The sequence below is a fragment of the Oncorhynchus masou genome, chromosome 10, assembly GCF_036934945.1.
Source record: "Oncorhynchus masou masou isolate Uvic2021 chromosome 10, UVic_Omas_1.1, whole genome shotgun sequence".
Classification (NCBI taxonomy): domain Eukaryota; kingdom Metazoa; phylum Chordata; class Actinopteri; order Salmoniformes; family Salmonidae; genus Oncorhynchus; species Oncorhynchus masou.
The window spans coordinates 12710316-12738080 of NC_088221.1; the positions used below are offsets into that span (position 1 = coordinate 12710316).

General features: G+C 42.0%; 1 protein-coding gene across 1 annotated transcript in view; it reads left to right on the plus strand.

Annotated features, from left to right (window-relative positions):
* LOC135547158 (polypeptide N-acetylgalactosaminyltransferase 13) overlaps positions 1 to 27431 on the plus strand; it is an 85183-nt gene extending 57752 nt beyond the window's left edge. Inside the window, exons 9-12 of the mRNA XM_064975879.1 lie at positions 5776 to 5915; positions 6873 to 6971; positions 7176 to 7310; positions 22127 to 27431. Of these exons, the coding sequence (XP_064831951.1) occupies positions 5776 to 5915; positions 6873 to 6971; positions 7176 to 7310; positions 22127 to 22267 (515 nt within the window). The 3' untranslated portion in view covers positions 22268 to 27431. The remainder of the gene's footprint in view (positions 1 to 5775; positions 5916 to 6872; positions 6972 to 7175; positions 7311 to 22126) is intronic.
* Positions 27432 to 27765: the final 334 nt, after the last annotated feature.

The window sequence follows — 27765 nt, forward strand, 5'->3', positions numbered from 1 at the left end:
GTTTTATATGGGCTATGATGGGGACCAGTTTTTCCAAATCAGGTCACATGTTTTATTTTTGTTTAAATCCTGAAAAAGAATCCTGGCCCTGGGGGGGATGAAAACTCTCAAACTGCAGCAACCTTATACTTGTTCATATTAATTGTATTTAGACTAGATGAAGAGGTGTATTTCCTCTACACAGACACAGAGGCAACAACGGATAGACAATAGAACTCACATGGCTGAGCTTGCTTTATGCATGTTTGCATCATGCAGGCCTATGCAACTGTTGTTCTAATTAAACATTTACTCACAGTCTATGTCATCACTATTATGTGGATTGATTCATTCCAGTTAATCATGTTGGATTGAAAAGGTATGGGCAGCCTAGCCAGCCCAACTTTGAATATAAACCACATTTCATCACATTGACATTTTCTCCTGACACACAAATGGATTATTAATACATAACGTTTCCAATTTGTTTACCCTGACCAGATGGACTGGGTGCATAGGTTGTTTGCAGCTGCTATTATTAGTAGCCTACAGTTGATCAGACTGAAAATGGTCTTGTTTTTATCCCATCTTTAATGGTTAGGTGTAGCCTAAGCTGCTGCAACATTTACAGTTGAAGTCGGAAGTTTACATACACTTGGGTTGGAGTCATTAAAACTTGTTTTTTCAACCACTCCACGAATGTCTTGATAACAAACTCTAATTTTTGCAAGTCGGTTAGGACATCTACCTTGTGCATGACACAAGTAATTTTTCCAAAAATTGTTTACAGACAGATTATTTCACTGTATCACATTTCCACTGGGTCAGAAGTTTACATATACTAAGTTGACTGTGCCTTTAAACAGCTTGGAAAATTCCAGAAAATTATGTATTGGCTTTAGAAGCTTCAATTGGAGGTGTACCTGTGGATGTATTTCAAGTCCTACCTTCAAACTCAGTGCCTCTTTGCTTGACATCATGGGAAAATCAAAAGAAATCAGCCAAGACCTCAGAAAAATAATTGTAGACCTCCACAAGTCTGGTGTATCCTTGAGATCAATTTCAAAACGCCTGAAGGTACCACGTTCATCTGTATAAACACCTTGGGACCCCGCAGCCGTCATACCGCTCAGGAAGGATGCGCATTCTGTCTCTTAGAGATTAATGTACTTTGGTGCGAAAAGTGCAAATCAATCTCAGAACAACAGCAAAGGACGGAAGCCACTGCTCCAAAACCGCCGTAAAAAAGCCAGACTATGGTTTGCAACTGCACATGGGGACAAAGATCGTACTTTTTGTAGAAATGTCCTCTGGTCTGATGAAACAAAAATAGAACTGTTTGGCCATAATGACCATTGTTATGTTTGGAGGAAAAAGGGGGATGCTTGCAAGCCAAAGAACACCATCCCAACCGTGAAGCACGGGGGTGGCAGCATCATGTTGTGGTGGTGCTTTGCTGCAGGAGTGACTGGTGCACTTCACAAAATAGATGGCAACATGAGGCAGGAAAATTATGTGGTTATTTTGAAGCAACATCTCAAGACATCAGTTAAAGCTTGGTTGCAAATGGGTCTTCCAAATGGACAATGACCCCAAGCATACTTCCAAAGCTGTGGCAAAATGGCTTAAGGACAACAAAGTCAAGGTATTGGAGTGGCCATCACAAAGCCCTGACCTCAATCCTATAGACAATTTGTGGGCAGAACTGAAAAAGTGTGTGCGAGCAAGGAGGCCTACAAACCTGACTCAGTTACACCAGCTCTGTCAGGAGGAATGGACCAAAATTCACCCAACTTATTGTGGGAAGCTTGTGGAAGGCTACCCATAACGTTTGACCCAAGTTAAACATTTTAAAGTCAATGCTACCAAGTACTAATTGAGTGTATGTAAACTTCTGACCCACTGGGAATGTGATGAAAGAAATAAAAGCTGAAATAAATCATTCTCTCTACTATTATTCTGACATTTCACATTCTTAAAATAAAGTGGTGATCCTAACTGACATAAGACAGGGAACTTTTACTAGGATAAAATGTCAGGAATTGTGAAACTGAGTTTAAATGTATTTGGCTAAGGTGTATGTAAACTTCCGACTTCAATTGTATGCAATGAGTTGTCTCTTGTGTCTGTCCGGATTGATTGTGTTATCATCTTTGCTAAATAAATACAGAAGGAATGTGGAAAGCCTACTTGAGCGCGTGTGAAAAGATGTGTTGCATCAACCTCACTGTAATCTCACTTTTAATGGATGATGCGATGGAAGCTATGAAATCATTCTGAATTAATTTCGACATCCCAGAAAAGACAGTCGAAAGTTCCATATGTTCAGAAAGTAAAGCATCGTGATGTGCAATTACCTCTGCAAGCTCCTTGTAGTTTCCCTTGTTAGCAGAATTTTCCCTCTTGTCGTGTCCTCTTAAAAGCCAATACTTGCATGCCCTAAAATGCAGTGGTATCGATAAACCACTTGAGAACATCCCTGTTTTTCTTACTTTCTCATTCGAAGACGCAGATCCTCGTATGTTACATTATCGAATAATCTTTATCCCAGAAGCTTGAATTTGATGTGGGCATTTACCGTGCATTCGGGAAAGTATTCAGATCTCTTGTTTTGTTAGAGCCGTATTCTAAAATGGATTAAATTGCCCCCCCCCTATTTTAAAATGGAAAACCCCCACCCTCTTTTAAAATTGATTAAATTGTCCCTACCCCTCCTTATTCTAAAATGGATTAAATTGTCAAAAACAAGAAACAACAAAACGAACGTGAAGCTGACTAGGGCGATACAGGCCACTAACAAACTCAACTACCCACAACCAAGGTGGCAAAACAGGCTGCCTAAGTATGATTCCCAATCAGAGACAACGATAGACAACTGTCCCTGATTGAGGACCATACCCGGCCAAAACATAGAAACAGAAAACATAGAAATAAAGAAACTAGAATTCCCACCCTAGTCACATCCTGGCCTAACCAAAATAGAGAATAAAAGCCTCTCTATGGCCAGGGCGTGACAATACCCCATAATTAAAAAGCAAAAACAGGTTTTGTCAAAAAACAAACTGAAATGTAACATTTACATAAGTATTCAGACCCTTTACTTTGTACTTTGCTGAAGCACCTTTGGCAGCAATTACAGCCTTGAGTCTTCTTGGGTATGACGCTACAAACTTGGCACACCTGTATTTGGGGAGTTTCTCCCATTCTTCTTTGTGCTCTCAAGCTCTGTCAGGTTGGATGGGGAGCATCACTGCACAGCTATTTTCAGGTTTCTCTTGAGATGTTAGTACGGGCTCTGGCTGGGCCACTCAAGGACATTCAGAGACTTGTCCCGAAGCCACTCCTGCATTGTCTTGGCTGTGTAGTTAGGGTCGTTGTCCTGTTGGAAGGTGAACTTTCGCCCTCAGTCTGAGGTCCTGACCGCTCTGGAGCAGGTTTTCATCAAGGATCTCTCTGTACTTTGCTCCGTTCATCTTTGCCTCAACCCTGACTAGTCCCTGCCTCCGAAAAACATCCCCACAGCATGATGCTGCCCCCACCATGCTTCACCATAGTGAATGTTTCCTCCAGATGTGATGCTTGGCATTCAGTCCAAAGAGTTCAATCTTGGTTTCATCAGACCAGAGAATATTGTTTCTCATGGTCTGAGAGTCCTTTTAGGTGCCTTTTGGCAAACTCCAAGCGGGCTGTCATGTGCCTTTTACTGAGGAGTGGCTTCCATCTGGCCATTCTACCATAAGGCCGGATTGACGGAGTGCTGCAGAGATGGTTGTCCTTCTGGAAGGTTCTCCCATCTCCATCGAGGAACTCTGGAACTCTGTCAAAGTGATTGTAGGTTTCTTGGTCACCTCCCTGACCAAGGCCCTTCTCCCCGATTGCTCAGTTTGGCTGGGCGGAAAGCACTAGGAAGAGTCTTGGTGGTTCCATACTTCTTCCATTTAAGAATGATGGAGGCCACTGTGTTCTTGGGGACCTTCAATGCTGCAGACATTTTTTGGTACCCTTCCCCAGATCTATGCCTTGAAACGATCCTGTCTCGGAGGTCTACGGACAATTCCTTCGACCTCATAGCTTGGTTTTTGCTCTGACATGTATTATCAACTGTGGGACTTTATATAGGGAGGTGTGTGGCTTTCCAAATCATATCCAATCAATGGAATTTACCACAGATGGACTCCAATCAAGTTTGAGATACATCTCAAGGATGATCAATAGAAACAGGATGCACCTGAGCTCAATTTCGAGTCTCATAGCAAAGTGTCTGAATACTTATATAAATAAGGTATTTCTGTTGATTTTATTTTTAATACATTTGCAAAAAATTCTAAAACCATTTTTTTCACTTTGTCATTATGACGAGGAAAAGATTTATTTTAATCAATTTTAGAATAAGGCTGGAACGTAACAAAAGGTGGAATATTCAATGTGTCTGAATACTTTGCGAATGAACTGTATATGCTCCCATCTTTTGTTTTGCTATTTAGCTAAAAGATCGATGTTCTTCAGGTCACTGTACTCAGACTTTCCTAAAAGCAGGGAAGGCCAGCAATACAGGCGGCTTGATGAAAGGCTCCCTGTTAACCAGCTACCCTTTTGATACCGGTTGGTATTGAACGCCCTCACCTTTTCCTCCTTCTTCCTGAAACTGATCTCAGGCAGAGGTCGACCCTTGGTTTTAATTCTAACCTTTTCCGTGTACTCCAGAGAATGACAGGGGTTCTTCACAAAAAGTCAACAACATTTTTGGTAGCTTCTACCATTGTACCAGCGAGAACTGCATGCTCACGCTGTTAGCTAGCTAGCTACTGCCACTTGCTACTGAATTTAGCAAGGCAAAATGAAATGAATTGCACTATCTGGGCACAAAAATAAACCAAAGAAGAAAACTATTTATAGAAAACTATTTATGAATAATATCCTAAAAATGCTCAACTCTCACTTTTCACTCTCAATCTCTATCCAATAATGTCACCAATAATGCTCTGCTGTACAACCCCAATACAACACACTCGGTTCATTCTATGTTCATAATCCTATGATTGGATGGACAACATGTCAGTTCATATTGCAAAAGCTTTGATTGGTTGGAGGTCGTCCTCCAGAAGTTGTCATAATTACCATGTAGGCCAATGGAAGGGGGTAAGGCCTACGAGCTTCCTAGGTTTTGTATTGAAGTCAATGAAGGACAGAAGCTAGAGTGTTGTTGAAGTTGATTGTTTGATTGTTTAATTGATTGTTTTAATCAATTATTTGATGACAATATATTTAGTATTTAGTATAGTTTAGTATATTTAGTATAGTTTTATCTAAAAAAAGTATAATTTTTAAATGTTTTACTATTTTTATTTTTATGAAATTTCACTGAAAAGGATGGTCCTCTCCTTCCTCTGAGAAGCCTCCAGTGGTGTAGACTAGAGGCAGCCATTAAATATGTAACGATGGATAGGTCCCTCTAGTGTACAGCTTTGGCAGTGCAGTCAGACAATAGATGCCAGAGTACTAACGTCATTGGTGTTTCAGCCACAGCTGCCACACCCACCAATCAAACGTTGTTGCTTGTAAGCGGTAAGGGCTCTTGTTGTCTTTAGCTGATATTTCAATGCATGTGTCCCCGTACTTGCACCAGGTGCTGTATGTATCAATCATCTTAAAGTAAGGGGCTAATCTAGGATCAGGTCCCCTCTGTCCATTCATCATAATCTCAAATGTAAAAACTGATCCGAGCTCAAAAACGGATCCACTACTAGTCTGACATGCTCGATACACATGGCTCCGTGGTCTTGGTTTGTGTTGCAGGTGTGGCCCGGGTGGGCTATGGAGACGTGTCCTCTCGTAAGGCCCTGCGTGAAGCTCTGCAATGCAAACCCTTCTCCTGGTACCTGGAGAACATCTACCCCGACTCGCAGATCCCCAGGCGATACTACTCACTTGGTGAAGTATGAAGCATTTCAGATTCTACAGCCCAATGTACCTCTGATGATTGTGTATGCATCCCAAATGGGACTCTATTCCCTATATAGTGTACTACTTCTAACAAGGGCCCATAGTGAATAGGGTGCCATTTGCAGTTAGCTAACAACATTCTAGATAACAGGTTAGCATGAGGCAAAGAGGGGAATGTTCTTGATAACATATTCCAATAAAAGAGGAAGGCCATGATTGATAGAGAGCCTGTTAAATGATGTGACGGGTTGGGAGTTTGGAGAGGAGGTTGTAATCCCCAAGTTTAATTCTGCTGAGGCTCCATGATTTTACAGCCTGCATCCAATGTACTGCAGTAAAAGCTGCCTATGGCAGGGAACTGCAGCAGTGCCCTCAGTCTTCCCTTTCCTGCCCTCCCGTCTGTTCCATGATTAACTCACTCCACAGCACACAGCACACAACCCACTTTTCACAGCTCCAGTCATTAGCTTTTATATCATTTAATTATGAACGGTACCATTCCTGCATAGTAAGCACCTTATCCAACACCTAGCACATAGAGCATGCCTCTAGGAGTATATTAGTTAGACATTAGATGGCTCATTGGATTATGGAATCATTAAGTAAGAATTTGGGTTGGGAACATAGGTCACAACAGGTCTGATGTATGCAGCCATTTGCGTTGCTAAGCAAGGTCCCGCATCATGAGTTACATCGCCGGTGAGCTAATGAGTTTAGATTGCTAGTTTTATTGAATAGTAAATATTGAATTCGATTTGACATCTGGGCAACAGATTTTGTCACCTGGAAATGATGTGCCAGTGTTTGATGAGCGGGACTTCATTTCTTCCACCTCTATAAGCAGTAGCTTTTGTCAGCTGTAAATATGCCAAGTTGGATTGAAGGATGGTAATTATGAGTAAGTATGAATCCAATGTTGAATCTCTCATTTTATTCCTTTCTAACCCTAGATCAGAAATGTTGAAACGAACCAGTGTGTGGACAACATGGGCAGGAAGGAAAACGAGAAAGTTGGCTTCTTCAACTGCCATGGCATGGGTGGGAATCAGGTAAGGAGACTGCAGTAGAGAGCAGAGAGCTATGGACTTTCCCGTATTTCCTATGTTTTCCCAGAAATCCAGTTTGGAATGGAGAGAATTAGCAGGAAATCCAGAATCCTCCAGCCAGGATTTTGGAAAATTACCTGAATTTTGCAACACAAGGAGAGAGCTATGGACGAGTAGATACAGTAAATGTCTTGTTCTCTCTGCTAGGTGTTTTCCTACACAGCTGATAAGGAGATCCGGACAGATGACTTGTGTCTGGACGTGTCTCATCCCCATGGACCTGTGGTCATGCTGAAGTGTCATCAAATGAAGGGGAATCAGATGTTTGAGTATGATGCAGAGGTAAAGATCAAACTCAAGACTCCTCCTGTACTGTGTGAGTCATGACAGGAGTGCGATAACTTGTGATTATGATATTTTTTTAGATGATGTTATTTAACCTTTATTTAACCTGGCAAGTCAGTTAAGAACAAAATCTTATTTACAATGACGGCCGACCCTGGGCCAAACCTGGACGACGCTGGGCCAAACCTGGACGACGCTGGGCCAATTGTGCGCCGCCCTATTATTGGACTCCCAATCATGGCCGGATGTGAATCAAGGACTGTAGTGACGCCTTTTGCACTGAGATGCAGTGCCTTTAACTGCTGTGCCACTCGGGAGCCCACACAGCTTTTTCACACTGATTGTCCAGAGTAATTTCTACACTATTACCTAGGAAGATTTTTCATGTGTATAATGACACATCTGTACAAATACATCTATAATTTTTCAAAAATGGTTGGATTATTTTCAGCCACCAGATGGTGCTACATGTCAGGAGTCAGGCTTCCTGTCAAAACCTGTACAGTAGCCATTATTCTGTAGCTCAGTGCACGTTGCAGCCCATAATTTCCCCCATTTATTCAAATGTTCTTCTCTCATGTAGTATGTTGGCAAGTGGGAATATGATTTTGAGGTAAGCTTTCTGACCTGGCGCTCGTGAATGTCGCCATCTAGTCGACGTAGACAGTGTATAAGTCCTGTCTTTGGTAGGTAGTAGTATCTTGTTCTTAGTGGTTGTAAGGCCTGCGTGTTTTTTGTTCTTCTCTCTCAGTAGTCTACAAAGTCCTCTGTGAAATTGTGTTAGTAGTTTATAGGTTTTAATGCTCTGGGGAATGTGACTCGTTAGCCAGACCTGTGGACCGAACAGACTCCACTGTCCAGTTATGAGCCTAATGACATGTCGACTCAGAAATAGAGTTGCAAAATTCCAGTAACTTTCCAAAAATTCCCTGGCTTTCCAGAAGTCCTGGGTGGAAGATTAATGGAATTCTTGGACATTTTGAGAAAGTTGCTGGAATTTTGCAAGCATATTAGACACTACTGAATGGTCCATGATATTCCAACAGATTTGGTTTTCATTTCAATGATCCAGGACTTGATGAATTGAGTACACTTCGAGATATCTCCATAATATTTATATCATGCAGATCATCTATGCCAGTACAAGTGCCATTTTGATGTGCATCAGACTTTGAAACAAGCACAGCATACTAGCACAGCACATACACTAAAGCATATACATTCCCACAGGGAAACTGTAGCATACAACAATTGTGTATTCTCAAAGCAGCCTTAATATTAACAATTCATATCGTTATATTTCTTCCACTGGGACATATTCATATGTTTGAGTCCTTGGGCGGGCCGTCTAAGCGTTTTTTTCCCCCAAAAAATGTGTGATGGAAAAACGCTTTCAGAGTAAAATGAAACAACTAAAACCAGATATAAACAATATAAAAATGTTTTTAAATAATATCATCTTTGAGAACTAACAATCACCAAAATTTAAAACTAGACAGTCAGAGAGAATTTAAAATTCAACAACAATTAACTTTGCATAATAACAAAATATATACTGCTAAATAACACTGCATTAGTGTAACATCTGCTTCCAACCTACACCCTCAAACAAATAGATCCCCTGAACGCAGCTCACTCTCCAGATCCCAATCACCTGAATTATAATTACCTGTTCACACACCTGTATGCCATTATCATACACTATTTAGTTCAGTTCTGTGCATCCCATCACTGTGAGGTATTGTTTGTATTGTGACACACGTCTTTCAGAGCTCTGTTTTTCCCATGATTTACTCCTCCCGTGTATGATAGTTTTTGCCTGCCTCACTAACGGCGCCTTTTACCTATTCCCTGCCTGTACTTTAGCCTATTGGATTTCCTGATCTACCTATTGCCTGATCTCCTGGACTATTACTAGCCTTTTACCTGCCTGTACGGTTGCCCTTTTGGACCTCTGTGTATGACCTTCTGCCTGCCCCTGGACCCAGCTACCTGCCTTCTCCTGTGGTCCTTTGCAATAAACACCTGCTGCGCCCTGCACTTAAACCCAGCTCTCTGTCTCCCCTCATGTTCATTACAATTAGCCATGGCAAAATGCGTAGAATTGCAGAACATTTGATTTAAAACTGCAACATTTTCTCTCAGCTCCATTGCAGAATATGTCGAATCGCATAAAATGTTCTTTGAAACTGGAACATTCTCTCTCAGCTTAATGGCAAAATGTGTAGAACTGCAGGGAATTGGCATTAAAAAATATATCTCTACGGGGGCCTCTAAAATGTCCTCTACAATTCAGCCACGCAAACGGCCGATTGCGCCAACTGCTACCTGCTCCAGTATGGTGTCACCTGTCATTGATTAAGATCTCTCATGTCACTGTCAACTTTGAAAAGCCCCCAGGCTCATCTATTCCTGTACACACCCTGGGAGAGATCCAGGTATTACACTTTGTGCTTTAGTTAAATATGTAATATGAAAACATGAATAATTCATGCGTTAGGAAATGTCCCTGACGTATACGGCAGTGGGGTTTCAATGCCTCTGTCAACGGCCTGATTATTTTTAGGAACAGTGTGACAGACGATACTACTGATCCCGGCCGTACCATTAACATTTCATATGGTCATCATTTTCAGCATCTGGGAGACAGAGAGAAATACCTGACTTTTACATCATCTCCATATTCCAGGTGGTCAGAGCCTGGGCTTGAAGTGGACTGAAATAGCTGTCGGTAGTCATTTTGGGTACCCATTTATATTTAGGTGCGGGTACTTTGCAATATTTTTAAGCCAAGAGGTACTGGTACTCAAGCAGTAACAAATTCGAGGTGCCGGTACTCAGTACCAGTGTGTAACAGTCCAATTCAAGCACTGGTCAGAGCCATCTCTTTACTCACCTCCTATTCTCAATCCCTCCCTGCTCTTCCTTTCATAGGACTATACAATATCAGTGCTGATATAGAATATCAGTGCCACCATCCCACCAAGTCCCATCCACTTTTATCAAACTAGGAAATCTGGTTGAAGATTTTCTGATTGTAGGCAAAGGTGGTTCCATTCTGAGCAACACTCCAACATAGTCCATTTACCCTTTAGATGGGTTGTGTGGCATTGTGTTTTTTTGGAATATAAGTCTACAGTACTGTTGGTTATCTTGTTGTTGGGCCTGTCTGTCCTGAGTCTGGCTCTGTCCTAGCGTTTCTCACTCACCACTCCCATCTCCTCATGTCCATGCATGACATCCTCCATCCGGATGTCCGTCCACAGAAGCACACGTTCCTCCACATCATCACCCAGTCGTGTCTGACCGTCAGCAGGCTGGAGGATGGCAGCTGGCGCCCCACGGTGGAGTACTGTAATAATAGCCCCCTGCAAGCCTGGGTCCTGAGGAACTTCACCCGGCTGGAGGTGTTTAGGAAGCTGTACTACAGCCCCACTGATTACTTTCTGTAGGGGCTGTCTTCCTGCATGGGCCACCACAGGTCAGTAACTTACTGTACAACCAGACCTTGTGGAGGTCCTAGTGTGCAGTAGTGTAGTGTTCTAGTGTGTAGTGTTCTAGTGTTCTAGTGTGTGTAGTGTTCTAATGTGTAGTAGTCTAGTGAGTAGTATGTCTTCTAGTGTGTAGTGTTCTAGTGTGTAGTGTGTGTAGTGTTCTAATGTGTAGTAGTCTAGTGAGTAATTTGTCGTCTAGTGTGTAGTCCAGTGGTGGCTGGTGGTCGGAGATATCGGAGGAAGGGTTTATTGTAATGGAATTCCAGCCTTTGAAATTAGCCCGTCCTGCTTTATCTCTGCTCACCAGCAACCAATGGTGTAGTTGGCTAGTGTTCAATCGTCTAGTGTGTACTGTCTAGCCTGTAGAGCTGGAGTTGTATGACTGTGGCGGAATATGCGTTCAACTTTGCTTTTGTAAGTGGCTCCTTTACCTCACAGTATGTTTGTGTTCGTTTCCTTTACCTCCGCTTTGAGATGTTTTTGGAGCTGCAGTTTGTTGCGATGCTGGACTTTTCCAACGTTAGTAAAAGTCTGCCATGCAAAGAAGTTTCAGTAGCGATTACCAGTGGCCTTTTGATGTAAATGCATAACGACAGGAACACAGAGGCACACCGGGCAATAATAAACGTCCCTCGACAGTTTTAGATGGTGCTGTAAAAACGACGCTATCTGCAAGAAATGTATCCAGCCTTCCTCCTTCACCAAATTTGATCTCATTTTACATTTATTTTCCTACATCAATATTTTATTTTAGATGCGAAAATTCACTGGAGGCCCTCATTGGATGAGAGCTGAGGAGGCGAGGTGGTTTTATGTTTAGCTGATTATCTATGCGATGGGCAAATTGAAATGGGCTCGCCTTTGTTTACAAGCTCTTTTGAAGTGATCCCTCATTGTGAGCTGTGCTTTCATGGCTCTGGCCTTGGGAAAGTGAGGGCTGCATTTTGAACACACTCCTATGGCCTCATAACAGCTGTGTTCAGCACACAGCGTGTTCTCAGTGTCTGAGGGTTGAATTTTAATCACCACTCATTTCCATTTTACCTATATACATCTACTGAATCGAGTCTGGATGCTCGCTGCAAGAAGCTACCGGCTTCTGTTTGATATATGAACAGTATTTCTATTTGTCATTCGCTTAACTTTAGCCAGTTACCTCTTTACAGTACCTCTGTAATTCATTGGAGTTTATTTGTCTGTTAAGCAGTTGACGTTTGCCTGGTAAAGAACATATTCATTGCTGTGTGCTCTCCTTTTCGGGAATACTGTTGGTTAAATTGGGTGAGTTGCGCTCAGGGTTATTGTTCTTTGTAAACCTGACGGTGCTAGAGCAGCCTGCTGTCAGATGGCCTCATTCCCTGTTCTGTTCCTACCGTAGTAGTCTCTGTCCTTGAGATTAACACTGCACGACGCTTTCTGAACAGACAATATTGGGACCACAATTAGACAGTGGGCGTGTCCCAAATGGCATGCTATTCCCTTTATAGTGCATCACTTTTTTTTTACCAAAGCCCTATGGGCCCCGATCAACAGTTGAGCACTATAAAGGCAATAGGGTGCCATTTGGGATACACACAAGGTGAATCCGTACTGAACAGCCACACTATCTAACCGCCATGGCTCCCTCCAATGGCAGAATGCCAAGAAACACATTTCTATTGAATCTGTTGGTACTGTGTAGATTTTCTGTTACACGCCAGACTCTGTTTTTAAGCGTTGTTAGTGTCAGCACAAACACACATTTAAAAGGGATCCTGCATCTGTCAGCAAGTCAGGTTGCCGCCGACTCTTTGAGACATAGAGGATAAATGTTCCTCACCCTGTGCCGGCTCTTGGAGACCATCTTCATTTAATTAGCAGGTCTCAGCTGTGCACACACACGGCACAGAGCTCATGAGCCACACTCTGGGACTGCAACAGCTGTAATGGGAGTTTTTACTGCCACTGAGGAGCAATGAAATAATTATGAGCAGAGAGGACACGTCCCTCACATGTCTAATATTTTCATTAAATATGGATTGGTTTTCCTCCTCTCTTATATTTTCTTCATGCTGTCTTTTCTGCACTGAAGTATGGCGGGATCTTTCAGGGATGGCAAAAATAGCATCTCCATTATTGCCCCAGACTTGTTCTTATGATTAATAAATAAGCTTTAGTGTAGTGGAGGTTCATAGGTCTATTTACAGGTACAGGACTATAATGGCAGATACTACAATTTTGGCTTGTTAGTGTAATACCATTATGACAGCTATAGTTTTGAGGACATCAATACATGAATTTGTTTTATTCATTTTAAAAGCAGAATGTTGTATTTTTTTAAACCTTGGCACGAAAACCTGCCTAGGTGGTTGGTTTTACTGTAATGCTCAGGTCATCTCCTCCTCCAGTGAAGTGAGAGAGAGAGAGAGAGAGAGAGAGAGAGAGAGAGAGAGAGAGAGAGAGAGAGAGAGAGAGAGAGAGAGAGAGAGAGGCGCTGTGTGAGGCCTTTAAAAAGTAGTGATTCCACTTTTTTTGTGTTGCAGCCTGAATTCAAAATTGATGAAATATATATTTTTTCTAACCCATCTACACACAATACCCCATAATGACTAAGTGAAAACATATACATTTTTGAAAATGTATTGAAAATGAAATACAGAAGTAACCATTTACATAAGTATTCACACCCCTGAGTCAATACATGTTAGAATCACCTTGGGCAGTGATTACAGCTGTGGTCTTTCTGGATAAGGGACTGTACGTTATTTATAATGAGGGATACTGTACCTGGAGAAAATCGTACCTCTCTGAAATTAAAATGGGTGACCCTCTCTTCAGTAAAATACATATTTATCAACCTTCCCTGAACATTTGGAAAAAAACAAGTGACCTTCCCCTATACCCAAAATAATAATTAAAACATAAAGTGGATGGCAGAGAAAATTCCTATCCTTTACCCTTACTCCAAGGCAGTGGACATTTTAGCATGTGAATCTTGGTGGGGATGAATTCCAGCAAAGCCACTACACAACACTAAACAATACATTAATTGCACTTTCACGGTGACAAACGGTGCCCATAAACTGTTAGGGCCGACATAAAGCTGTCCCAACAGCAGTTCCAACATCTTACCACTGCTACACCTGGCTATCAGCGGAGCCTTGTCTGGCAGTGTAACAGTTCATTCAACCTCATTTCCTGCCTTTAAAATAAACATACCTGATATGGCTGACTTGCTTAAACAAATGTCGTTTCTATTGACAATTGAGATGTATTTTTTATTCTATATTTATATTTTATATTCTTCAAATAGTCCCTATCTCCTTAGTTAGCATACTCTGCTTCCACTGAGTATTCCACTGATGTCAAAACTCGGTCCTCCAGAAATTGGAAAGCATTAGCAACACTTATGCAGTTCTTCGTGATATCTTTAAAAACTCTGGCCTTTTGTTTTATCTTATTGTCCTGCTGAAATGTGAATTTGTCTCCCAGTGTCTGTTGGAAAGCAGACTGAACCAGGTTTTCCTTGAAGATTTTGCCTGTACTTAGCTCTATTACATTTGATTTTTTTTACTCCCTAGTCCTTACCGATGACAAGCATACCCATAACATAATGCAGACACCACCATTTTCCCTAAACATAATACCTTTTGCATTCAGGACATATCAAATGAATCAAATCAAATGTAATTTGTCACATGTGCCGAATACAACAAGTGTAAACCTTACCGTGAAATGCTTACTTACAAGCCCTTAAGCAACAATGCAGTGTGAAGAAAATAAGAGTTAAATAAACTAAAGTAAAACAAATAAAATAACAGTAACAAGGCTATATACAGGGGGTACCAGTACCGAGTCATTGTGCGGAGGTACAGGTTAGTCAAGGTAATAGAGGTGATATGTACATGTAGGTAATGGTAAATTGACTATGCATAGATAATAAACAGCGAGTAGCAGCAGTGTGAAAAAAAAACTAAAGGGAGGTCAATGCAAATAGTCCGGGTAGCCATTTGATTAATTGTTCTGCAGTCTTATGGCTTGGGGGTAGAAGCTGTTTCGGACCCTTTTGGAACTAGACTTGGCACTCCGGTACTGCTTGCCGTGCGGTAGCAGAGAAAACATCCTATGACTAGGGTGGCTTTAGTCTTAAAAAAAGTGGGCTTTCCTCTGACACCGCCTAGTATAGAGGTCCTGGATGGCAGGAAACTTGGCCCCAGTGATGTACTGGGCCAGATGGCCAGTATCCTCTGTAACACCTTATGGTCGGATGCCGAACAGTTGCCATACCAGGCAGTGATGCAACCGGTCACGATGCTCTCGTTGGTGCAGCTATATAACTTTTTTAGGATCTGGGGACCCATGTCAAATCTTCTCAGTCTCCTGAGGAGGAGTAGACATTGTTGTGCCCTCTTCACGACTGTCTTGGTGTGTTTGAACCATGATAGTTTGTCGGTGATGTGGACACCAAGGAACTTGAAGCTCTCGACACGCTACATTGCATCCCAATCGATGTGAATGGGGGTGTCTTCAGTTGTCCTTTTCCTGTAGTCCACGATCAGCTCCTTTGTCTTGCTCACAGTGAAGGAGAGATTGTTGAATTATAGGCTGTCTCATCATTGTTGGTGATCAGGCCTACCACCGTTGTGTCGTCAGCAAACTTAATGATGGTCGTGCTTGGCCACACAGTCGTGGGTGAACAGGGAGTACAGGAGGGGACTAAGCACGCACCTCTGAGGGGCCCCCATGTTGAGGATCAATGCGGCAGGTGTGTTGTTGCCAACCATTACCACCTGGGGGCAGCCTGTCAGGAAGTCCAAGATCCAGTTGCAGAGGGAGGTGTTTAGTCCCAGGTTCCTTTTGCTTATTGATGAGCTTTGTGGGCGCTACGGTGTTAAACACTGAGCTGTAGTCAATGAACACATAGGTTTTCATTTTGTCCAGGTGGGAAAGGGCAGTGTGGAGTACAATTGAGTTTGCATCATCTGTGGATCTGTTGGGGCAGTATGCGAATTAGTGACTAGGGTTTCCGTGATGATGTTGTTGATGTGAGCCATGAACAGCACTTCATGGCTACAGATGTGAGTGCTATGGGGAGGTAGTCATTTAAGGCAGGTTATCTTGGCGTTCTTGGGCACAGAGACATGTAGGTATTACAGACTCGGTCAGGGAGAGGTTGAAAATGTCAGTGAAGACACTTGCCAGTTGGTCCGCGCATGCTCTGAGTACACATCCCGGTAATCCATCTGGCTCCGCCACCTTGTGAATGTTGACCTGTTTAAAGGTCTTGCTCACATCGGCTGTGGAGAGTGTGATCACAGAGTCATCCGGAACAGCTGGTGCTTTTCCTGTTCGATGGTTTGTCTGAGGGCATAGAGAAATTTCATATAAGCGTCCAGATTAGTGTCCCACTCCTTGAAAGCATCATCTCTAGCCTTTAGCTCAGTGTGAATGTTGCCTGTATTCTACAGCTTCTGGTTGGGATATGTATGTACGGTACCTGTGGAGACGACGTCATCGATGCACATATTGATGAAGCCAGTGACTGATGTTGTATACTCCTCAATGCCATTGGATGAATCACAGTCTGTGCTAGCAAAACAGTCCTTTAGCATAGCATTTGTCTCATTTGACCACTTCAGTATTGAGCGAGTCACTGGTACTTCCTGCTTTAGTTTTTGCCTGTGAGCAGGAATCAGGAGGATAGAATTATGGTCAGATTTGCCAAATGCAGGGCGAAGGAGAGTTTTGTATGTGTGTCTGTGTGTGAAGTAAAGGTGTTTTTTCTTCTTCTGGTGGCACATGTGACATGCTGGTAGAAATGAGGTAAAACAGATTTGAGTTTGCCTGTGTCGTGACGTGACTTTGATTAATGTGATGATTTTTATTTATCGAATCAATCAACTAAATTTAATTGTTACTTGATTAAATTAATCATGTAACAATTAACTCAGTGGGAATTTGGGGCACCAAAAAAGAAGTTGTTTAATGAGTTATCATCTCCCGAATTAAACTCAAGAGGATATTTATAAGATATGTCGATAGCAGTCGTTTATTAATCGTTACCTCATATCAGTCTCATTCTGAACTTCGCAGACTTCTTGAATCCGCAAGAACCCCATCCTTTTCTCATTATTCAGTTCTACACAAATGTATTTAAGGATTTATTTACTAACTAACTTAATAATAACACAGAATACACATACACACTTACATGAGGCAAATGTCCCTAGTGGACTGACAAGATATGACAGCTTATTATACAGAGATGGAAAAGGGGATGGGGAAAATAGAGAGATAGGGAAAAAGGGACATTTATCGTACAGTTGGAAATTACGCTCACAGTAACCATAAACCTTACACACAAGCCACCGCTCATTTGGGTAAGAAATGCAATGTATTTACGTGTAGATGTCTTTGTTCGTCGTCTTTCTGTTGAAACCAATCAATCCTTCTATGGGGATTGGCTCGATAGGTGTAAGGCTTTGGTTGTCCACCAGAGGTCACAATGTCTTTCTTCTTAGTGGTCCGGTCTCCAATGGTGATGATTGTAGTAGGATAGTCATTTAGATTCACTTTTCTCGATATCTGACGTAAGACAGCTAATCGGATGTACCATTGATTGTCTGAGTTGAGCTTTTCGCCTCTTTTCTTCCTCGGGTAGATAGTCAAGGTTCTAGATCACTTTACATGCACAGCTGTGTGTAAAGTGAATTTCTCTTCTACACCTCGTGTTGAGTTTGAGTTTTCAACGTGTAGCCACAGCTGCACGCTTTCTGGTCTGGGAGTTTCAAGCATTTGTAACGTTTAGCTCACGCTTCACATTTGCTGGTCTGATATGTTAATTCTTAGCGAGTCCTTTTAAGCACTCTGGTCGAAAAGGACGGTTCCATCACACTGACACACTCTTCTGACCTCATTCGGGGCGTGGCTTGGTTAATGTGCAAGACACATGAAAACTATGATCTCGTTAGAAAAATTAAATCACATTCCTATCTTAATTAAAAACAGTTTCATTGTTCTTCATATTTCCTACACAACGTAAGGGATGTAAACCTGACATACAGTGTGAAAGCTCTTCAAGTTACAGTATTTTTGTTATACAGTTTTTAATGACATCACAAAATGAACAACAATATGACATGATTATTCTTTAGATCCCCACTGACCATTCCTAACATTCCTATCTTAGAAATATTGTTCTAATATTCACTTTTTGAGCGGGTAACAGTCTCTCTAGACAAAGGCATTCCTTTGGTTGATACTGAATAGCAGGCAAAAGTTCTCTGCTGCATAAGATCTACGATTGGCGTGAGGTGTCATAAAACCGTCCCAGCCCCCCTCTCCTCTTCTGTGGGATAGAGATGGGTATGGCTAACTGTCAGCCTTTGCCAAGCTGATCTGAGGCCTTGGATCCTCAACCAGGAAAGTCATGACACCTGCATTGAAGTCCCTGGCCACTAGGAGCACCGCTTCTGGATGAGCATTTTTTGGTTTGCTTATGGCTGTATACAGCTCGTTGAGTGCAGTTTAAATTCATAAAGTTAACTTCTATGACACATTTTTTGCAGTTTTACTTTAGTGCCTTATTGCAAACAGGATGTATGTTTTGGAATATTTTATTTGGAACAAGCTTCCTTCTTTTCACTCTGTCATTTAGGTTAGTATTGTGGAGTGACTACAATGTTGTTGTTCCATCCTCAGTTCTCTTATCACAGCCATTAAACTGTGTAACTGTTTTAAAGTCACCATTGGCCTCATGGTTAAATCTCTGAGCATTTTCCTTCCTCTCTGGCAACTGAGTATGGAAGAATGCCTGTATCTTTGAAGTGACTGGGTATATTGATACATCTTCCAAAGTGTAATTAATAACTTCACCGTGCTCAAAGGGATATTTAATGTCTGCCTTTTCTCTTTTGTACCCTACTAATAGGTGCCCTACTTTGCTAGGCATTGGAACAACTCCCTGGTCTTTGTGGTTGAATCTGTGTTTGAAATTCACTGCGAGACTGAGGGACCTTACAGATACATTTATGGGTGGGGTACAGAAATTAGGTAGTCATTCAAAACTCATGTTACGCTATTGTTGCACACAGAGTGAGTCCATGCAATGTTGGGAAAGTCAAGGGGTGTGAATACTTTCCAAAGGCACTGTAGGTAGAGTAAATGCGAGACCCTTCTGTGTATTGTTGCATTGAAGGAAGCACAAGCTCAAATATGCACAATCACATACAAACCATCTTCGTTTGTGCTACCCATTCAAAAAATAAAGGCTGTATATCGATCTGAAAATGTCCTATACAGCTTCAGGACAAACTTACCTCAAAGCAGTGGCGATGTATTCATGGATGCCAAGGGAAGCCAGGCTTCCCCAAAAAAAGTAATTTAAAACAATTGGGCTTTCTCTGTCTTTCATTAAAAAAAAGTCAATTCACAAGAGGCTGGATGTATCTCATTGGAGAAAGCATTCGAATGAACGAAACAGCGCCCCTCTGTCTCAGTATGTGTATCTGATGCTGTCTGGTCAGAAAGTGTATGGCATTGTTGCCACCCGTAGCATTGAATACAAGGGAAGCCAGCGAGCATTTGGCCTCCCTTTATAAAAATATATAAAATAATAGCCAATCGGCATTGAGCTAAACTACGTGAGCTCAGCTGTGAATGGTCCTGGCGCACCAAAACAAAAGTGTCAAGGGAAGCCAGTTTGGATTTGGTTTAAGACCAATCACATCACAAGCCAAACATCCTTATTGACAGAAAAAAATGGAATTGTTGCATCTTGTTGTGTTGTTATCCTCGTCCCTTTCCTAAAGTAACCACCGTTGGAGATAGGAACTTGTGGTTTTACATAAGCCTTCGTACTGCCAATGATTATGATGGCAATTCTGATCCAACCATAAATTCATACATTGTGCCCCTTGCCAGAGAAGATGGAAGTTCAATATGTAGTTAGATGTAGTAGGCTAATGTTAACTAGCTGGCCTGGCGTATCGTTGACCATGAAAAGAAGTTAGTAACTCTAACTCAATAGCTGTTTAGTAGTCTGAAAATGTCAGAAACATTAACTTGCTTGACCATGCTGTAGGTCATGTAACTGTTTGTTACATGCAATATTTTTTTATGTGGACTTCCCCGGATAAATGTTGCTCTCCGGTTTTGTAATGAACCAAATGTGTATTATTAGAATGTATTCTGCCACTGCGTCGTCTTATTGTCTCGGCCTTAGGCCTATATATCCCGGTGTTAAGGTATAGGAACTAACAGATTATAGAGCAAACTACGCAGTTATCACAACACACAGGTTTTAATATGGCTTTTTTTTCTGGATTGGCTTCCCTGGTGATTTGACCCACGCACCGCTACTGCCTCAAAGTCAAAGACAATCATTGCTGCAAAGTCTGCGTATGAACCATGTTATATCGTTGAATCAGTGTGTTCTTAGTCATGTGCTGTATTCATTTATTGATTATTACTAAAACCTCCATATTACTAATGGTTTTTCATTTAACTTGACGGTAACAATGCTTATGCCTCTCAGTTACACTGCAGGAAAGTGTATTCATTCATTCATTAAATAGATTTTATAAAGCCCTTTTTACATCAGAAGTTGTCGCACAGTGCTTTACAGTAACCCAGCCTTAGACCCCAAAGAACAAAGCAGAGGTGAGAGCACAATGGCCAGGAAAAACTGCCTGGAAGGAAACTCATTGCATTTAATCAAACCCTTAAGCAATAGGAATGGGGAATAAGGATTCTAGCATTCTGTCAACCTATAATACAAAATCAATCCTCATTTGGTCTCATTGGTCTCAAGGTGTCACTTGGATTTAGTGTGTACCAGTCACACATTGTTTTGGAAAACACCTCCTGGGATGTGTGAATGATGTGCCAAAAGAACATAAAATAGTCTGTCTTCCTATTAAAAGTTTAGCTATTGATGCCAAACACTCTATCACCTTAACGTTGCGAGCTCATCTGATTGCTATTCTACTGTACGGTACACAAGGAGGGACAGATTGCAGATTGAGCATTCTCTACTGTACTTCTACAATAATGGCTCTGCACGACCACTGGTGTCCCAACGCACACAGAGCTGTATCACATGATCACACACACACACACACACACACACACACACACACACACACACACACACACACACACACACACACACACACACACACACACACACACACACACACACACACACACACCTGCAGCACCTGACACTGTTCCCAACCATTTCCTCCAACCATCTCCTCTCAGTAGCCTACCTATTGATTTTCAAATCAATGGCCCCGCTCACAGAATCTGTCCGTGTGAAATTGAGTATGTGAGAAGAACAAGAGAATCAGATTCATATGCCACGGGCTTACAGGCCAAAACACAAGGTGTAAACGGGGGGAATCCCTCTCTGTTACCAATAGGTCATCTCATGAGAGAATTTGGCCTGAATTGAATTGAAATGGTGATAACAAGAAGAAAACACAACACACAATGAGCTGGAGATTCATAATGGGGAAATCTGTTCTGACGGGTTACACTACTGGTTGGGCTGTTGCCCCCCCCCCCCTACATACTTTTTTGATGTCGTTTTACAATGTATGTCATGGCTCTTGGAAAGAGAATTGCATTTTCCGTCCTTAAGAAGTAAAACGCGGCTATAACGGTAAGAATTGGATTCTGCCGTCTGCACTCTGTATGGTCATTATGACAAGAGTAACGGCCGCCAACGGAGGTATAAACTGGCTAAGTACATTACCTCTGAGAGAGAGTGGCCATAAGTGGTTAATTAAGAGCTTTTATGTCTCCTCTCCTTGCCATTCGTTTTGGGGCTTAGGTATCGACGTGGGGAATACAGGCATCGTTGTGACGGCACTCAAATGATTGATTTCTACCAAACGAATCCTCCTGAGGTGAAAGTCCTTGGGTACATTCAGGAGCATCTGTTTTTTTTTAATCACAACATTTATTTTGAAAGGTTTGACACTTATTTATCCGAACACAAGTCTGCATCATTTCAATACCCAGTGATGACTTTTCTGTAAATAAAGTGTAATCCACATACAAGCTGCTGGGGAAGATACTGCAAAATCTGTATGAGTGGGTGGAAAACATCCATTTTAAAATATGTTGAAGTGGTGCTCATCTGTAATCTAATCTACCCAGAAAGCATCTCTCTGGCTGCAGGTGGAGCAGAGGCCAGAATCTCGGCTCACTTTTTGCAGTGCCCATGTGTTTAGTGCGTAATGCTCATTCACCCATGTGTGTGTGTGTGTGGGTGTGTGCGTGTGTGTGCGTGTGTGCCTGTTTCTGCCTGTCTGCCTGCGCCTCTCTCCCCAGCGGCTGACCTTGCTGCATGTCAACAGTAACCAATGTCTGGACATGCCTACTGAGGAGGACAAGATGGTGCCCACCCTGAGAGACTGCACAGGCAGCCGCTCCCAGCAGTGGCTCCTCCGCAACATGACACTGGCGCTCTGATCTGACCCAGGAGTAGGACCTCCACATTCACTCACCACCACACCGGCCAGACTCGCCCCCACCTAAACTGGCCACGACCTCACCTCGCTCCACCAGGTGTCTTTTGTCATGCACGTGTTCCTGCCTCCTTCAGCACTCGCGGGTGGGGAAGAAGCAGGCAGGCAGCAGCCTGTAGTATTTTATTATGGGGCTTCTGAGGCTCTGCAAGGGCTTTATCTGAGATGCTGCTCCTCCCATTCAGTCAATATTACACAAAGTGGTTGCCGAGAGGTTGACCGGCACACTCTCAGCCAGAGCTCTCTGTATGGTTGAATCATCTGGGCGCGTCTGTAGTGACAGTGACTAACACTTTTACACGTGGAGGAAGCTGGAATCAGTGATACTGTATATGTCTGATGGCTCTCAGGGCTGGTCATGTGTGAAGTCAGAGTTCAGACATTAGTACAGCAGAAGCACCAGTAGCAGGATAGCATTTCCTAGACAGAGCGTTGTAGTATGCTTCTATGGGGCAACCCTGCAAGGTCGATTATTCTGTTCTGTGATATTGGACATCCCCAATTCATATTTATGTCGGAACCACCTGTAAATCTGAGGATGAAGGGTCTAACGGTAAGGGTTGTTGACAGGGCCATGCACAGACCTTTCAGGGAGCAGGTGCTCAAAATGAACAAAGCCCCCCACCCAACCCCCTCTCACCCCAAATATAAGACTTTCATAATTCAGATCTCGAAATTAATAACAAACATTTTTGAGCATAGGCCTATTTATTTCAGCAACACACTCACCCATCACAGATTGTAAGAGAGCTAGTTAGCTACAGTGCCTCCGAAAGACATGATTGACATCGGGAAAGAGGGATGTTGATGATTGATGTAAATCTGCTAGTTAGCTACCTCAATTATTTTTTTTTACAAATTGTGATTTATCTTCAATGCTCTTAAATAATAACTACATAATATAATATATATAATCTAACTCGTGATGTACACTGAGTGTACAAAATATTAGGAACACCTTACTTATATTGAGTTGCACACATTTTGACTCAATTCGCCAGGGCTTGGACTCTACAAGGTGCCGAAAGCGTTCCACACGGATGCTGGCCCATTTTGACTCCAATGCTTCCCACAGTTGTGTCAAGTTGACTGGATGTCCTTTGGGTGGTGGACCATTCCTGATACTCGCAGGAAACTGTTGAGCGTGAAAAATACAGCGACGTTGCAGTTCTTGACACACTCAAACCGGTGCGCCTGGTACCTACTATCATATCACGTTCAAAAAATATTTTGTCTTGCCCATTCACCCTCTGAATGGCACACATTCACCATCCATGTCTCAATTGTCTCAAGGCTTAAAAATCCTTCTTTAACTTGTCTCCTTCCCTTCATCTACACTCATTGAAGTGTATGTAACAAGTGACCTCGATAAGGGATCATAGCTTTCATCTGGATTCACCTAGTCAGTCTGTCGTGGAAAGAGCAGGTGTTCCTAATATTTTATACACTCAGTGTATTGCTGGCTGGCTGGTGGTTTGTGTGTATATTTTAGTATATGGTGGTTAGCCAGATTCTATACTACCTGTGTTCAGTACTTAATTTTTCAATGTTGAGGTGCCGGAGCAAAAAGTGAGTGCGAGAGAGAGAGGTGAACAGTGGAGCTCTGAAGTACCGGAACTCATGAGAATAAAAAAATATAAAAAAATCACCTAATAAAGCATTGCATTACGGAAGTCAAGAGGGGACATATTAATCAAAATAAAGAATTCCCTTCTATGTCGCGATCACAACTTACTTATCTCACTATATCACTATATAACAAAAGTTGATTTGTCGAGATCACGAGATAATCGGAAGTACCACGCATCGCCCATTCATTTGTTCAGACGCACAATCAGTGGCGCCCCCAGAAATTGTTCATAGGGGTGGGTGGCCGGGTGGGGCCACTGAAAATCTTGGGGTGGCACACCAAAACCAAAAGCCGTAACTGAATTTCAGGAATTCTGTTATGCTGTTGTAGTATATAGGCTAGTTGGAAACTATGTCAATATTAAGAGTCACGGAATCGCATACTGATATACTTTGGTTTCTTATTTCACAGTTAAATGTTACTATTTATCTGATGTGCATTGACTAATACCAGTACAGTTAACATTTTAAGTTCCACAACAATCATGTTTTAATGTGTTATGTATCTGTATATACATGTGCTAGGCGATTGTTCTTCAAAATGGGCTAGTTGCCCTTTTCCTTAGACAAATATACAGCTTTAATTTGAAATCAGTACATTGATTGCAAGGAGCAAAACATTTACTGTGAACAAGCCTACTCAAGTTTAAAAACGCCACACAGACGCCTCCAATTATTTTCAATACAGCTTTATTTGGCTGTTGCTGTGTCTTGTTATAAACAAAAATATGAAATATGTCCAAAAATGAAAAAAAAAAAAACATAATTATGGACAACAATATACATTTTACTATAGCCTACTCACAACCTATTCATACCCCTGCTTTATTAGGCTACATTATTTTCAATACAGATTTATTTGCCTGTTGCTGTGTCTTTTGACAAACACATCCACAAAATCCTCAAGATTTATTGCCCTCGCCCTTCTTGACTCTACACCCCCAAATTGCTCAATCGCTCGTCACTCGTTGTATTTCTCAAGACGGTCTTGGAAAACTGTGCTCACATGCTACAGTGCTCACAGGTAATGCAAGTGTCATTTTGCAGTTTAAACATCTTGTGGAACACCTCCCTATATGGCCCAAGGAAGACTGTGAGCTCTTTTAAACTGGTGTTTCCAAGCCACTAGTTTGTTTCCTATCAAGAATTCGCTTGAGCTGAGGGATCTCATATTCTAGATCCTCAGTGCTGCAGTTGGCAAATGGCAAATGGAAACACTACATTTTTCTCACAAATTGTGAGACTGCAGGGACTCAAGGCTTGTATCCCTTGCATGATGACACAATTTTCTTTAGGAAATCTGCTCTTCACCTCAGAGAGAAGCACATCAACAATTGGAATGAATGAACCTGACGGAAATGACTCCTTATCTGTGTTGACCCGTCTTTGAACTATTGGAGTGGGAATGTGATGCCCTTCAAGCCTAGAGCTTGGTGTGACCTGACGCCCTGGATGGCCTGGAGGTGCAACATCCGATGTAGTATCAATGTTCAAGGTGTCAACAAGAGAATCAACAAGGGAAACAGCCGCGCCCAAATTTGAGTTGTGGGGACTGTAAAATGTCTGACAGATGTTTAATCTCACCAAAAACATTGGTGAGTGTTACAAGGAGGCCAATAAACTAGATCTATTTGGGCTAATAGACGTCTTGCCTCTACGACTCCATTTCTCTCTTCAGATATTTCTTTCAGTAGACGTATGATGGTTGGCAGTGTGTGCCCTCACGGTCTTGCAAGCATTGTACCTACATGCCCATCGTGTCTCTATCAGTCTTTGTAACTCTCTCGGGGCCCCCTGAAACATCTCCCTCTGCACCTCTTGCCACCTTTGTGGTACATATGACCCTGACCCAAAGACATACATTTTCTGCAAAAGAGAAAAGAAACAATATGCTTCAGGGATGCAATTTCACACCGTCAACTAATACTACAGTTAAGCAATGTGCATTGCAGTGAACATACAAAGCTAATGGGGCCTCTGATTTAATGGGTGCTGGCACACCTGTGTTGTTTCCGCTCATGACAGAGGCACCATCATATACATGCCCTACTAGGTGGTTTCTGTAGTCAAGGCCATACTTCTGCAGTATTTGTACAAATTTCGGTGAAAGTGCTGCAGCATCCAGGCGCTCTGCTACTTCAAAGGTGAGAAAACGTTCACATATTGACCCATTGTAATTGCAATTCGATACTAAGGACATCTGTTCCTTCTTGCTAATGTCTTTGATCTCGTCAACCATAATGCTGAAAGCCTCACTTTGTGGAACTTCACTAATTATTGAGGTGCGGACCATTTCGGACCAGGCAATCAATCATTTTGTTTTGTGTACTATGCCCAAAGTATGTTGTATTTCTTTGATTTCTTTGACTTCATTTTTCTTTTCACTGTGTGATCATGCTTGGCTAGCAGTTCCATAATAGAGAGGGAATGTCCTTTATTCTGACCTTCCGTTTCTTTATGTGCACTCTGTGTAAAGTTTTGCATAGCTGTGAGGAGCAGGGTTTCTCCGACAGTTTTAACGTACTCTCTATTTTCCCGCACTAATTTATTATACTCTGCATTTAAGGAGGCTGAGAGAGCATTTGATTGCAGTCGACTTTTAACAGCATGTTATTCTGATTGGGCATGGCCTACAAATCCCTTATCTTTGTAAGTTGCTTTTTTCCAATTTCTTAACCCCTCTTCAGATTGTAAACACCGAATCACCTGAGGAGGGGAGACTGAAGTGCCGGCAGGCGTAGAAGTAGACAGTCTTTAGTCTGAGAGTATTCCAGCAATTTACAGTACCTTGTAAAAGTATTCATCCCCCTTGCCATTTTACCTATTTTGTTGCATTACAACCTGTAATGTAAATGCATTTTTATTTGGATTTCATGTAACGGACATACAGTGCCTTGCGAAAGTATTCGGCCCCCTTGAACTTTGCGACCTTTTGCCACATTTCAGGCTTCAAACATAAAGATATAAAACTGTATTTTTTGGTGAAGAATCAACAACAAGTGGGACACAATCATGAAGTGGAACGACATTTATTGGATATTTCTAACTTTTTTAACAAATCAAAAACTGAAAAATTGGGCGTGCAAAATTATTCAGCCCCCTTAAGTTAATACTTTGTAGCGCCACATTTTGCTGCGATTACAGCTGTAAGTCGCTTGGGGTATGTCTCTATCAGTTTTGCACATCGAGAGACTGAAATGTTTTCCCATTCCTCCTTGCAAAACAGCTCGAGCTCAGTGAGATTGGATGGAGAGCATTTGTGAACAGCAGTTTTCAGTTCTTTCCACAGATTCTCGATTGGATTCAGGTCTGGACTTTGACTTGGCAATTCTAACACCTGGATATGTTTATTTTTGAACCATTCCATTGTAGATTTTGCTTTACGTTTTGGATCATTGTCTTGTTGGAAGACAAATCTCCGTCCCAGTCTCAGGTCTTTTGCAGACTCCATCAGGTTTTTCTTCCAGAATGGTCCTGTATTTGGCTCCATCCATCTTCCCATCAATTTTAACCATCTTCCCTGTCCCTGCTGAAGAAAAGCAGGCCCAAACCATGATGCTGCCACCACCATGTTTGACAGTGGGTATGGTGTGTTCAGGGTGATGGCCTGTGTTGCTGTTACGCCAAACATAACGTTTTGCATTGTTGCCAAAAAGTTCAATTTTGGTTTCATCTGACCAGAGCACCTTCTTCCACATGTTTGGTGTGTCTCCCAGGTGGCTTGTGGCAAACTTTAAACGACACTTTTTATGGATATCTTTAAAAATGGCTTTCTTCTTGCCACTCTTCCATAAAAGCCAGATTTATGCAATA